The 14,823-nt window shown below is 37.0% G+C and overlaps 1 protein-coding gene across 2 annotated transcripts in view; it reads left to right on the forward strand.

Moving 5' to 3' along the window:
• CSMD1 (CUB and Sushi multiple domains 1) overlaps positions 1–14,823 on the forward strand; it is a 1,833,881-nt gene that overhangs the window by 857,436 nt on the left and 961,622 nt on the right. For both annotated transcript variants that reach the window (XM_023630572.2, XM_023630573.2), the window contains exon 4: positions 14,016–14,210. In XM_023630572.2, the coding sequence (XP_023486340.1) occupies positions 14,016–14,210 (195 nt within the window). The remainder of the gene's footprint in view (positions 1–14,015; positions 14,211–14,823) is intronic.

Below are 14,823 nucleotides of genomic sequence, written 5' to 3' on the forward strand. Positions count from 1 at the left end.
AATAGAAAGATGCTGGAGTGTTTTCTCTAGGGGAGTGCCAGCGCTGACTTGTGTTGTGCTATGCTGAAAATGGACGGCCAGGCGCACAGGAATAGGGATAATAAGAAGAATTTTGAAGAGGCTGTTCCAGTGGACTAGAAAAATGAGGCAGCATGAATTTGAGGTGACAGTCACGGGAATGGAGAGAAGAGGCTGGGGAAAGGCGCTGAAGGTGCTGATGATAATTCTGGAAATGAGTGGTGTCTATAAGATTAAGACGAAAGGAGCTGGACAACGACGCTGTCCGCACGCTGCGAAGTTGTCAGTTTTTCCCTTCACTGGCGTCTGGGTTAACAATTCTGAAATCATGATGCATGTATACTGGAAGTTAAGACTGAGTAAAAGGATGGCAGAAGTGGGAGCTCGGTTTCTCACTGTCGGAGTGGGAGGCTACAGATGAGCCAGGAAAGGAGGCTAGAATGATCCCAGTGGTAATAGATTAGGGTTGGAGACATCAGTAGGAACTCATGTTTAGTTCAATATGCATGTGGATACCTATAGAAATGTTCACAGAGATATGTATGCACACAAGTTAGTGTGCACATATTTTCTCTTGCTCTGTTATCTGAGATGCTATAGAAACAAGGATCTCCCCAGTAGCCATGAGCACACCCAGAACCCCGACATTGCTTTCTAATTTTTCTGTCTGTGGAATTAGAACAACTTTAAAGTTCAGGAAATGTTTGGAAAAAAAATTAGACAAAAAGAATTTTAACATAGAAATAACCTTTACATTATGTATTAGTTTTATCTATACACTGATTCCTTGTTATGATGGAATTATTTAGAATCAACAGGTCTTTAGAAATTAGAAAGATTTGAAGTCTACAAATTATATATATATATATATGATAGTTCATGACACAGAAGTATATTTTACCTTTTCCAAAAGACTCTCTTTTTAATAAAGTTTGAGCTATTTAGGTGAATTCAATCATGGAAAGAGCTTTTAGGTTCAAATGAATGTGAAAATCATGAATTAGTAATATATTAATGCCTGGTAAACTGAAACTGCTTATGTCCATAACTTTAAGCCTATTTTTAGAAGACCAGCAAATAGAAGAAAAATTAAATCAGGTTAGACTGAGTGACAGCCAAGAATTCACTAATTAGAAATAAAAGATAATGCCACATGACTTTTCACAGCAGAATGCTGTGATTTTTAAAAATTGTTAAACTCCTTTTATTATTTTCTATATAAATGTCTTAAAATTAGATGTGATTTTAAAGTTTAGTCTCATAAAAACTAAATTATATATCTAAATAAAATTATACAACCATTATTTAAATGAGATCCACTTTCCTATGCAAGGATCTAAAATGCTTTATTTGAATTACTCAGATGTAAATTTTTCTATGCAATTTATAAAACACACATCATCGGTGTGTGTGTGGTGTGTACATAAATGCAAGCTTAAAGGTCCTAATTGAAAAAAAAAATCAATAAAGCAATGCCCAGAGCATTGAAAGAGAAAGTGGGTGATGAAGATGCTAGGAAGCCATCTCTTAAAATATCTGAAAATTACCTCCATTTATGTAATGTGGTCTTTGTATTTTATTGGTCACTTGTGTTCTCATGTTTTATTTTAGTTATTGGATCTTATTGTTATTGGTTTGAGTCCTGGGTTATCCATTTAAAGCGATTTCTGCTATAATCCTCTTCCTAAAGGTAATTTGCTCTTTTTCTAAGTCACCGTTAATTGCGTGAATATTCTTGAGTTTGTCTCATTCTGAAATGTCGCATACTCTGTTTGAGCCGGGACCTGCAGCTGTTTCCTGTGGTCCTCTTGCTCTCCTTCTAGCTCAGCTGGCTCCGCACCTCATGTTCAGCGTGGCATTTGGCCTCAAGCATCAGGAGCTTGTCAGATTGCTCCAAGCCAGTTTTCTTCCACCTGCTGTTATAGCTTTCCATTGATTAGCTCTAATGCAGCACTGTCTTATCGTGTCCTTGAAACATTTCCTCTGCTCCTATCATACGCGGTTGATATTCTTTTTGGCTGCTTACCCCTGCAAGGATAATCTTTCTTTACTTTAGTTGGAAAAAATAAGAGGCTTCGTCTTGCTTCTTGCTTCTAAGCTAGTTAGCGCTACAGCTGCTTGCTCACATTCTCTGCTCCGAGGCTGGGCACCTCCCACCCCACTGGCCCCATCCCACCTCTCCATGGCCAGACTGGCAGGCGGTCATGAAGTGCATCATGCACAAAAGACCACACTCGCTTTCTAGCCTAGTGCCGCTTCTGCTATCTCCACGCAATGCCCTGAACACAAAGGTTTTTTTGTAACAGCTTTTCTTGTAAACCTGAAGGTTTTGGTAAAACTGCTTAATTATAACATAGGAAATAAAAACACTTCCAGGAACTAGATGTTAAAAATGACAAGTCTCAGATGCCATGATGAAAGTTTTTAAAAGAGGGGTTAAACCTTTCACGGGAGGGGTTTGGCAGCTGGAGCTCTCAAGTGTGACCCTCTCCAGGAGTTGATCCTGACCTGAAAGAGCTGCTGTGTCTGAGGTGACACCCATCTGGGGAGCAGCCCATATCTAATAACTGGGCTTTGCTGCTGTAAAGGCTCTGGTCTCTCTACTTTGAGACAACACTGAGGAACCAACCCCAACCCACAGCCCCTGTAGGATCTGCCCAGGCCTTTGTCTTGACGGCACTGCCCTTCATGTCCTTTCTCTGCCCAGTCCTGCTGCCTTCTCTCCCTGACAGGTGTTATCGCACAAGCTCTGCCAGGTCAGCTTCCTGCAACCAAACCTCTGTGTCAAGAGTCACGTCGCAGGGGATCAGGTTGTAGCTCTTCTCCCTTTGCTGGAGAAGAGATTGAGACCTGGATTAATTTATGCTTCCAGTGACTCAGCTGACCAGTGGTAGAAGCACAGGGAGAATGACGTTGCCTGACCCTCCACGACTCTCTCCCTCCCTCTGAGGGGGTTGCTGGCCTCAGAGATGTGACTGCAGTTAGGGCAAGCTGAACCTTTTTTATGACCGAGAATCGTAGAGTTTGGAATATAAGAACGTTGACTAGGGTATCCTATAGCTTGTCTTAAGACAGTGTCCTACTAAGGAAATGGTCGCTGAAGACTGCCATTCTGTTAAATCTCTAAAGTTTGCATTAATTTTCCAAGACACTTTCTCCACTTTCCCTTTAGCAATTACATTTTTCAGTTTGCAGGAAGAAGTGCTGAGAAAGGCAGTAGAAGTTATATGCCTTTGAAATAGTGGTTGTTGTGTAAGATCTCAAACATTTATAACAGACAAGTCTATCCCGTCTCTCGTGTTTCTCACTGTTAAGATGGAAAAGAAAATACAGTAACACAGAGGAAAGCAGATAATGGACAAGAAAGGACAGGGACCCAGGTCCTAGCTCTTCAGTTTTACTTTTTTCTATTAAACTATCCCAAAATTATTTCTAACATTGCATTTTTCGTTTAAAAGCATTTCAACTATATTGACACAATTGTGACAGTATGGTGTGGTGGAAGTATCCTGGGTTCATCTGTGTTACCTCAATCAAGTTCCTCCACCTCTCTTGGTCTCATCTGTATAGATAAAGTTGGAATACTGATGCCTCATTTGGAAATTTGCGAGGATTAGTGATAGCACATATAAAGTGCCTGAGTATTTGATCCAGATGCTCAGCAAGTGGTAAATATTCTTAATTTTAAGATAATTAAATTTATAATTTGGAACACTGAAATAAATGTTTACTGTCACCTATTGCCTGCCACTGATAAAATTATGAAATACATTTAGTCTTTTCCAGCTCAAGTTTGACCATTCTGCATTCATTTCACCTTTTCTAGATGGCCACCCAGCGGTCCCCTAAAGCTACCCTCACCCATGAGCTTTCTCCAAAACTCCTCCTTCCAAAGCAGTTCATGTCTCCTTGCTTCGTGTTTTGCCTGCCTGGTGGTCCCTTCCACCAGTAGTCTGCTTGGTATATGTATGATGTCATATATACGTACGATTTTTCCTCCTTTAAGTCACTTCATTTGTCCAAGCCTTCAAACTTTTTCTTACTCTCATTGCTCTTTGCACAAGACTGTACACACGTTCTTAAGACGCTCTGTTGTAATTACTTGTTTCCTCGTCTGCTGCCTCCCAGACTATGAGCCATCTCCAGGGCAGGATTCGTGGCATCTTCACATTTGCAGTCTGGTCACTAAGAACAACTTGGCATGTAGTCCGGATTTCTTGGGGAAAATGGCCATGAAATATATAGACGTTAATTTTTAACAGCTTTGTTGAGGAGTAATGTCTACTTATGTCTTCAATATTTATTTCTTTGGGTTAATTAGCTGTTCTTTTCCAGTTACTGGTAATGGAGGCTGAAGTGATTCCTTTGAGGTCTTTCTTCTTTTATAGTATAAATGTTGTATGCTGTAAATTTCCCTCTAAGCATAGTTTTTGATGCATCCATCAACTTTGATATGTTGTTTTATCATTTTCATCTAGTTCAATATTTTCTAATATCCCTTGTGACTTCTTTAACCATTAATTAATTAGAAATTGATCGATAGGGTTTTTCAAGCCTTCTCTATCCCTAATGATTTTTTGTATATTTGCTCTTTCAATTAAGAGAGTAGTGTGGAAATTTCCAACTGTGATTTGGCTTTCTCCATTTTTCCTTGCAGTTCTATCAGTGTTTGCCTCATGTGTTTTGAAGCTTTGTCACTAGGCACATAAAAGCTTAGGATTGTTATGTTCACCCTTTTCTCATTATGAAATAACCCTTTTATTCTCTGGTAATATTCTTTACATTAAACTTGATTGTGTGTGGTATTAACATAGCAACTTGAGTGTCCTCTTGATTAATGTTAGTGTTCTTTTCATTAATATTTCCCATCATTTTGCTTTTATCTATCTCCTTATATTTAAAATATGTTTCTTGAAGTCAGTGTATTATTGGTTTTATTTTCAATCAAATCTGACAGTCTCTGCCTTTTTCTCTTCCATGTGTCTAGTTTACATGTTCAATCTTTACTTTCTTGAACATACTGAATACAATTATTATAACTGTTTCAGTGTTGTCTACTAATTCAACCATCTGCGTCATTTCTGGCTAATTTTTGATTGATGGTGTGTTTTTTTTCCTCATTATGGATTGTATTTTCTTGCTTCTTTTCATGCTTAATAATTCTTGATTGGATGTCAGACACCATGACTCTTACTTACTTTGGTGGGTGCTAAATATTTTTCTATTCTGAAAAATACTCTTGAGCTTTCTTTATGGATGTAGTTAAATTTCTTGGAACAGTTTGACTGTTGCACCTATTGCTTTTTAAGGCTAGATGAAGGGTGAGGCAAGTTAGGAATTGAGGGTGAAAATTTTAGATAGCCATTCACTCTCAGGTTTGTACAAGCAGTGAATCTGAAATTGTGTAACTCTGACAGTGAGTACCTAGATTTTGCATGCTAGGCACCTCACTAGCTTCACCCTAGTCAGATCCGGTTGCTTATAAGATTCCTTATTAAATGACCCAGATGGCATTTACTCTAGAGTGATTTTTTCCCACTCCCGAGGCTAGAGCCTTCCCGGTACTCCAACTGCTATCCCATGAATGATGAAGATGTCTGCTCTGACTGTTGGGAGCAAGCACTCTTCTCAGCCCTGTGAGAGTTCTGGGGGCTGTTCTCTCTAATCTCTTGGTAATTCTTCCAGTTGCCTTGGGTAATTTCCTTACATGCTTTCATTGATCAGTACTCACCTGATGTTCAAGAGGGGCCATCTGCAGGTCTCTGGAATCCTCAATCTCCTGTGAACTTTAGCTTCCTTGACTTCCTCATACTCTCATCTCTGTTTCCTCAACTCAGGGAGACTGCCAGACTCAACCTGGGTTTCCACTCCCTGTGCCTTAGTCCTGTAACTCTCTCCAGGCAATAAGCTAGAGGAATTTTAGGGACTTTCTCATTTGTTTTCTGTCTCTCAGGGAGCATGTTCCGACACTGTCTGATGTGCAGTTGTTTGAGAGCCATTTTTCATTAATTTTGACTTTTTTTAAACTTGATCAAGGCAGGAAGGTAAATCGAACCCTTGATACTCAAACTTGACCAAAAGAGGAAGTAGTATATATTCAAGCTTGGCCAAAAGAGTAATATTTTTGGGAGTTTTGAAATTCTTTTTTATTTAAATTACTAAATAAGCCATGGCTGAGAAAGAGTTTGGAATTGTTTCCTGGAATCTATTTAATTTAATTTAATTTGTTAACCACCCTAGTGGTGTTTAATATAACATTTAACCTTTGGAATGGATGACGTTATCCTCATCACATGAATATCGTGTATTAGAGAGCAAACAGCAGCAGCGTTTGGCACAGGGCAGAGGTCATTCTGAGAAGTTTTCAAGTTGTTGGTAGCTTCCATGTTCTCATTAAGCTGATACCTGTGAGGGCTTGTGGTCATATTTATTTAAATTTCCTTTGCAGATTTTAGAAATAGTTTTATGTTATCTTTATATGAATATTGAGACACATGTAATCAACCGAATACCCATTTGTTGACTATAAAGTTTGCTTTTGAGAAGAAGAAAGAAAGAAGGTCAGAAAAAAATGATTTACTTGTAAATCATTAATGACAGGGTCTATGATCTACCATGTGGCAGGAGTATATGTAAATTGACCTGATAAAATTAATGTACTTTTCATTTTCTTTTTGAGAATTCCACAATAATTGGAACGTGCACCTTGTGCTGTTCCTTATTGCTATGGTCTCTTTGTATGCCGATCACTTATGCTTAATTTTCAACCTTTGATGTTACCAGCATCCGTTCTTCCAGGACTGTTTCTCGGCTTGACTCCTGGGCTCTCTACTTGGGCCTGCTCTTAACTTTTTGCTCATTTTTCTATTTAGTTTCATGATTATTTCCCCCTTACTCATTATTTGAGGATTTTCCAGAAGATTTAAACCTGGAATCCCTATTCCTTTTCTTTAGTATTTTCTCCATTGTTACTCTTTCAGTGAGAAGAAACTCAGCAACTTTCCTGGTCCTTATCCCTTTCTTGCTCACTCTAGGATACACCTATGGAGATGTTCCACAGATTTGAAAACAAAGAGCATAACAATGTTCACAACTAAATTTATCATGTTGCATCAACGGCCAGCGTGGCCATATTTATGCATCCTTTCCAACTGGGTCACCATCTATGAATTGTTCCTAATGTTCTTGTTTCTTCCTCAGTAGCTAACTCTTGATTTGCTGTTTAAGTCTTGTTGTCATAGTTTTGCAGTAACTTATATCTGGTTAAGGCCTGTGTTGTTTGGATGGCAATGGCCCAGCTACTCCTAGATCTAGTTTATGCAGTTAAGACAACATCTGCCCTTAACTTAAAGATGTCAGACCACGAAAGGATCAATTAGAGAAGCCGAAGTTTGAAACCATCTGATCATCCCACGGTTCACCTACTGTAAATGCTTTACGCTTCCCCAAAGCCATTTCACACAGCCAAAATCGTTTTGCAACAGGCATTTTTGTGTTCTCACCTCTCATAAGCTTATAATGTCTTCCAACTACCATTCAAAGCCTTTTGAAAAGCCTGTCTATAGATTTCAAATCCATTCAAAAGTGGTCCTTTGGCTTGTGTTAAGTTTGCTAGAGTCTCTCCTGGCGCCTGCCTGCCACCCTGCAAATTTACCAGGAGAGCGAGAAACATATTATTTTGAAACCCCATATGATAGTTTTGCTCTCGGTTCTGCATGAGGAAACATCATAACTCTCCCAAATCCTTATACCCCTGTTATTATATCAAACAAAGCTCTACTAAGAAAACTACAGATTTGATGGCATTTTATCATTCTCATTTCTTTTGATGTTGACAACCTTTTCGTAATAAAGTTTACTATAGTGCAGAACAGTGGAAATTCTGGATCCATCATGTGCAAATCCTACCATCAATATTTGCAGCTGTGTGACCAGGGGAAAATTACTTAACCTCTCTGTGCCAGTTTCCTCTAGAAAAGGAGGGCAATAGTGGTACTTCATATACACTGTTCGTACATATAAGCCACTTAAAATAATGTCTAGCTCATACCAAGTGCTGTATCAGTGTTACTAATCATTATTATAATGGAGCAGGAATAATGAAGTGGAATTAATATAACCTAAAAATAGAACTGGCGTGTCTTTCCCCTTTGCTTCCCATTTTAATAACTATTTTCCCATTTTAATGATAATATCCGCTCCAACAGACTTTTTTCTAGTTTTATTGTTTCTGAAATTGGTATATGTTAGAATCCCTGTATACTCTGAAACTTGTATTATTTCCCTAAAATTGGCATGGTGCTTCAGAATTGGGAGATTAATTAAAACTTGCTGACATACATTGAGCACTTCTTTTTTTTTTTTTAAAGATTGGCACCTGAGCTAACGTCTGTTGCCAGTCTTCTTCTTTTTTTTCTGCTTCTCCCCAGAGTCCCCTGGTACATAGTTGTGTATTCTAGTTGTGAGTGCCTCTGGTTGTGGCATTTGGGACGCCGCCTCAGCATGGCCTGATGAGCGCTGCCATGTCCATGCCCAGGATGGGAACCAGCAAAACCCCGGGCCGCCAAAGCAGAGCCTGCAAACTTAACCATTCGGCCACGGGGCCAGCACCACTTATTCTCGTTTAAGGGCCCTGCTAATTGTCTTACTTGCATTATCTCATTTATGTTTCACATCGGTAGGTTTTATTTTTCAACCCCATTTGCAAGATATGGAAATTGAGATTTAAGTAATTTGTCCAACATTATATGGTCTATTTCCAGTGTAGAAACAAAGGTCTGTCTGATGCCACATCTGATGCCCATAACCCACCATGCTATGTCTGTTTCTATAGACACTTACCACAACGACTTTTCTAAAAATTATCTTTCCCTTCTCATTTTGCTAAACCTTACCACTTTACACATTTAAACATACTTAAAACACTACCTATTTCACCTTTATATATCCTCAAGATCACTTTTTCTTTGAGTGCTTCCCATCTAGCTCCTGTTTCTTTTCAGAGTTATGGCATTTCCACAGCATTTCTCCTTCACTGTTACTTTTCCCATGGAGAACGCAATTTTGGAAATGGAAGGTACTAAATAATTGCTCCCTACTGAGAAGTCCTCCTTACTTTTGTCATGTAACTGCCATCTCAGCATCTTCCTGTTTCAAGAATTGGCCACGATTCAGAGAGCTGCAGAGAAGAAATGTCAGGTTTCGAGATTTGAAAATCTGATTTTTATAATCTTCCTGAAAATTACATAGTCAGATTTTTCTCATCCTTCCCAAAGGTGGCGGGTGGGAGTGCAGGGCAAACATCTGTGGACAAACACATCTCATATTCTTAGTTTACGTTTCAAGTATTGTGTATCATGTGAGTATTTGAAGTTTTACTTCCTTAAGCTACAGTGAGATGACCAGAAATTCAAAGTTTAAATACCTCATCTGACATGCACCTTGGGAGACCCACTTTCCAAGTGAATTCACCTAATGATATTTCATTGATTGTACACAAGCTGCTACAAATGCTGCTCCTCCGCTGATGCAGTCCACACTTTTGTTCACTTAACTTTTCTCCCATTTTCTTGTCCCAATGAATATTAATGCTATATTTTATTGTAGTATCATGTTTGCACTTTTCTCCTGGAAGGGGATTTCATATGACATTCATTCCATCACTTAAACAGTTGGGTTAAAGGTTTGATGTGAGAGCCTAATTAAGTCACTGAGTTGTGACCACATGCGCTTGCCAAATCGAAAGGGTTATGGAGGGAGATTCAGTGAACCTAATTAGAATGACAGCCTGTGTGACAAGCCCTGGTGTACACACTTGGCTTCATGAGGTCTGATGGAAACATGCCATGAGAGGAAAGAACGGTGCCCAGTGTTCCTTTCAAGAAATTCTTTCACATCACCGAATGCCTGCATTGGGTGCAGAATTCCCATTACCCAAATAAGAATTTCTTTCTTGAAGCATCTATGGGAAAGAGTGCAAATTACTTCAAGGAAAGATTGAAGGGAATTAAAAGTGGAGTTCAAGTCAATTCAATAAGTTTTTACCAAATACTTAATGTGAACTCATTACTGTGGGAGACACAAAGGGACATTCACTATCTTCAGGGAAACTGGTTAAAAATTAGTTAAAGTGAAAGTGGCAGAAATGACAATTGGGTTGAATTCATTTGCTTTAAATTAGTTTTTCCAAGCCGCTGGAGTCTCATATGTTGGTAGTATTTACATGTCTGAGTCTTAAATCTTTATGTAGAAATTTAATGATTTCATCCATTTTTCACAATTTAGGTTATTTTGATAATTTTTTAAATGAAATTGTGGATGCATTTATAATATTATGTGCATTTTTGCACTTTTCTTGTTTGCAGCTGGAAGTATATATTTTAATTCATCCTCAATTATTTCTCTTTGCTTACTGACATTGTTCACATTAAAATTTTAATAATGTTTTTCTAAAATAAAATTGGCTGACAATAAAAATCTTCATTCCCTTTAATCATAAATTTATAACTTTGTATTACCGATCAATTACTTTAAACTTCACAAATTAGTTTTTAATAGCCTTTTCCCACTTACTGTTGTTGTACTTTTAAAATTCTTATATTCATTTTAGGCCTCTGAGGACTATTTACATTTTTATCTAGATACGGAAAAAAGTGACTTAAAGTTATAATTTGTTACTGATTCACTGTTTCCAAAATGTGATTTTGTCCAATTGGTTTCTGAAAATATCGTTTGTTTTCTACTATTCCCACCAAACTATGAGCTATGTAAATTTTACTTATTGTACATATATCTGGAAGAATACGTGATATATTTTACATTGATATTTTTATTTATTGTTCAGTTGAGCAGATATATATTAGCAAGACACTGCTGAGGGATAGACATTATTCTGGACACCATATAGACAAAGATGAAAAGATGCTGCTCTGATCTTGACCAATTCAAGGTCCAGACTGGAGGCAGTTGGGTGCAATGCAGTGTGATTCAGAATGGATGTTTGGAGACCTGTGTTGTCTCATTCAATCCCCTCACTGTGCCCTGTGAAATAAATACTGACGGGGACATGTTTTTAGTCAATAAACGGGGCTAGTACGGGTAAAAGCAGAGACTTACTATCAGTTCTCTTTCCCATCCCATTCCCTTGTCAAATGAAAACGAGGCTGTACAGAGGACAAGTGTTTGATAGGCATTTTTCAAATCCTAATATAGTTGTCAAGATGTTAAGATAAACACAGGATCTGTAGACAAGAACAAAAAGGGAGACTTTATACTGGTCTAAGGTGGCTGGGACGAGTTTACAGAAGAGAAAGCTATATGGCCCAGAACTAGAACTGCCCGTCACTGCACAGGGCTTTGTGCACGTGGAGGGCACCAATGGCCATTGCTATTACAGAGGGCAGCCGACAACTACACATCATCTGCAACAACTGGAGATATGACTTTAATTATAGATACAGGTACACGCTCCATTTATCGCTACTCTTTTCTTTGATGGTTGCTAATTTTAACATCTACATTATTTCCTATTAAAGATAGCTTTCCTAGCTTGATGATGTGGAACGGCAGAAATAATTTCTCTTTTTGAATTTTATTATTTGTCTATGTTTCCAAATATTACTTATAACTCTCTGTTAAAAGTTTTAAGGCATGGATGTTTTCAGAAGCCTACTTAAGGAGACCTTTGTTTTCAGGAATATTTTTTTCCATCAAAAATGTTGAAGTCAGTACGATTACATACTTTCTGGCACTATCATTGCACAGTCAATTTTTGCATACGGTTTATTACTTACTTTTGTTTAAATAGGCTGTGGGTGATATAGTGGGAAGTTTGTCCATGCAGCAGCAGCATCTTGTGGTCTATTTCATATTTTATTGTACTTTTGTTATGATGATCTTTCTGTGCAACAATTATAGTATCTGTGCTAAAGAGAATTTTAACAAATGATTTCTTGCTATTTTCAATAGAAAAATGGATGGAAAAGTTGTGTAGACTATGTTCAATTTTCAGATGGCTCATTTGCTTTTTTCTAATTCTCAAAGCAATTACTTGTTGTCGTTACCTTTATCAGGTTTTAAGATCTTTGATAGATTTACACAGAAAGAGTCTGGTCTTTAGGGAAACAGTATATCTGGACACAGTCCATAGTGAGTATGTGTCTTCCAATAATGAGTATTACTAACAGCTAATGAAAATAATAAAGGCCCTAAAAAAAAGGAAGGATTTGTTAATTCTAAATATTCCTGGATGAGAACGACAAAAACTAAAAGTATTCATACCTACAAATTCTCTCCTTACCCTTTTTCTCTTTCTCTCCCCACGCATGGTAGAGATTCAGCAGCCTCATGTCTCTGATAATAAGTTCCCAGCTTATGCTGGGTGACAGGTGTCCTGAGTCATTAAGAGAAATGCTCCCCCAAGATAAAATTCAAATCTTCCCTACCTTAGAAGATCATAGGCAGTTAAATGCTGAAACAGTTAAAAATGTTTATAAACAATCTTTTGTAAATAAAATTCTTGTCTTAGAGATAGTGAATGTGGGATTAAATAAACAATTTATTTTGTAAAAGAAGCAAAGATGATTGTAGACTATCCTGAACTATTTTCTATTGTGTTGTCAAACAGGTTTTTGTAGACTGTTTTCAGAAATTATTTTTTAAAAACTAGAACTGAACACACTTTGACTATGGGAAAAGTGATTTTATAGATGTCATAATATTAAATATCTAAATAGTACTATTTGTTTTCTGTGTTTCTACATAGCTTTGTTTGTATATATTTAAATAATGTCATAATAAATGCATTTTAAAAATCACTGAGAATCCCTCCCCATTCAATAGGAAAGTTCTATCTATTTCTCAGTTTACAGAAAAATAAAACAGAAAAATTACACTACATTATACATATATATATATATCTCAAAATGCACCCCCATACCCGTTCAAACAATTGGATATAGATATAAAATCATTTAATTTTTTTCATTTAGAAATATTTTTTATTTCGAAATCACTCCTTTTTTAAATAGTAGGACTCTCAGTTTATTTGAATACTACGTAATAGCAGCTAGTTTACTGATGACAAGCTAAACTTAAACCAGAAATAGGGAGGCAATAGCCACAATCATCAACTTCATCCATTCAACTTAATGGTTCAGGAATTACATTCAAGATTATGTTGCATGAGCATGGAATGGCATCATGGCGGTTAGGTTTCAAGGCAGTTGATTCACACAGAGAAACGTTCAGTGTAAAAAGTGAGACGGTCAAGCAAGAGCAGACTCAAGCCCGTCTTATTGAAATGCGAGTGAATACAGTCCTCCTATTGTTAAAACTGATACTTAAAACTTTTTTGTGAATCAGACACTATAGAAATGCATAGAGCCTTACAGACAGCTTAAAATATAATAGTGGGCACAATTTTTTTTCAGTCTGATAGGTTAATGAATGAGATCTTTAATTTATTCTTTAATTCAGCTATTTATCCATCAAATATTCTTCGAAAGTTGATTAGCGATGTGTATCAGCCAGTGCTGGTCCTGGAAGAATAAGGATAAATATGGCGTGAATATTAACGCATGCTTTATTTCTGATATCACTTTTTCAGATATCTATATCCTACTGTATTATCTGGTTGCTAACTATATAGGAGTGTAGAATCTTAAATTTAGAAAAATAATCTAGACATCATTCAGAACATTACATCTAAGCAGAACTGTGTTATTCCCTCTTATCAAAATGCATTTGCCTATGCTTTTAAAATAATCTTTACAAAAGTACTGAATTGCAGATATTGTAAAACATGAATACATTTCTTTTTAATTTTAGGCAAAATTAAAATTGTTTTGTGCTAGGTTTGCTAATTTTAATAATTTAAATGTGGCTTAAAAATTAGTTTAATAATTTAAAAATAATTTAAAAGTCGAGTTTTGGAATATAAGTTGATTTCAATAGAAAATCTTTAACTTTTATTTCTTTCTCCTTTCTTCTTCCACTAGTTTTACCGAGCCACACATGTGGAAATCCTGGGGAAATATTGAAAGGAGTTCTCCACGGAACAAGATTCAACATAGGAGACAAAATCCGGTACAGCTGTCTCTCTGGCTATATCTTGGAAGGTCATGCAATTCTGACCTGCATTGTTAGTCCTGGGAACGGCGCATCATGGGACTTCCCAGCTCCCTTCTGCAGAGGTATGTACTGTACAACAAGAATGTGTTGTGAACTGACACCTGACTAAGTCACTGGCTTTGGAGCTGATATTGCAATAGTTTCCTTTGAAAAGAAGGTACATCCTGCTCGGTTTTCTTGTGTCAGCTCATTCTGTTCCCAAAAGTAATATCGTACGTTACCTAAGAAACCATGGCTAGACTGTATAAGGTCAATAAGAAATTTAGATGTATGTTCTCTGAATATCCAAATTTTTTTTTAATTCTGTTTCTCAAATTCTATGGAATTCTGCATATTTTTATCACCTCTCATCAGAGCATTCTAAGATTTAATACATGTTTACATCCTTCTTGATTTGATGGTATATTTTTTATTTTTTTCTCATTAAACATGACAAGCATCCTTTGATAATTAATTTATACCTTTTAAGGACTCTTTCAACATTCTTCGGCTTTTGGGATAAGGTGTTTATAAAGGAATGCACCATTCCAAGTGCTCATCATCATGATTTGGTGCAAGGTTAAAATTGCTTTTCCCGAAGCCTTGAGATTTTTAGCCCTTCCTTTAACATTATTTTACCGATGTAATAACTTTAGGAAAGAGCATACTTCGACTCTTAGGTTTTGGCTTGCCTAA

Source organism: Equus caballus, chromosome 27 (genome assembly GCF_041296265.1).
Source record: "Equus caballus isolate H_3958 breed thoroughbred chromosome 27, TB-T2T, whole genome shotgun sequence".
In the NCBI taxonomy this organism is placed as follows: Eukaryota; Metazoa; Chordata; class Mammalia; order Perissodactyla; family Equidae; genus Equus; species Equus caballus.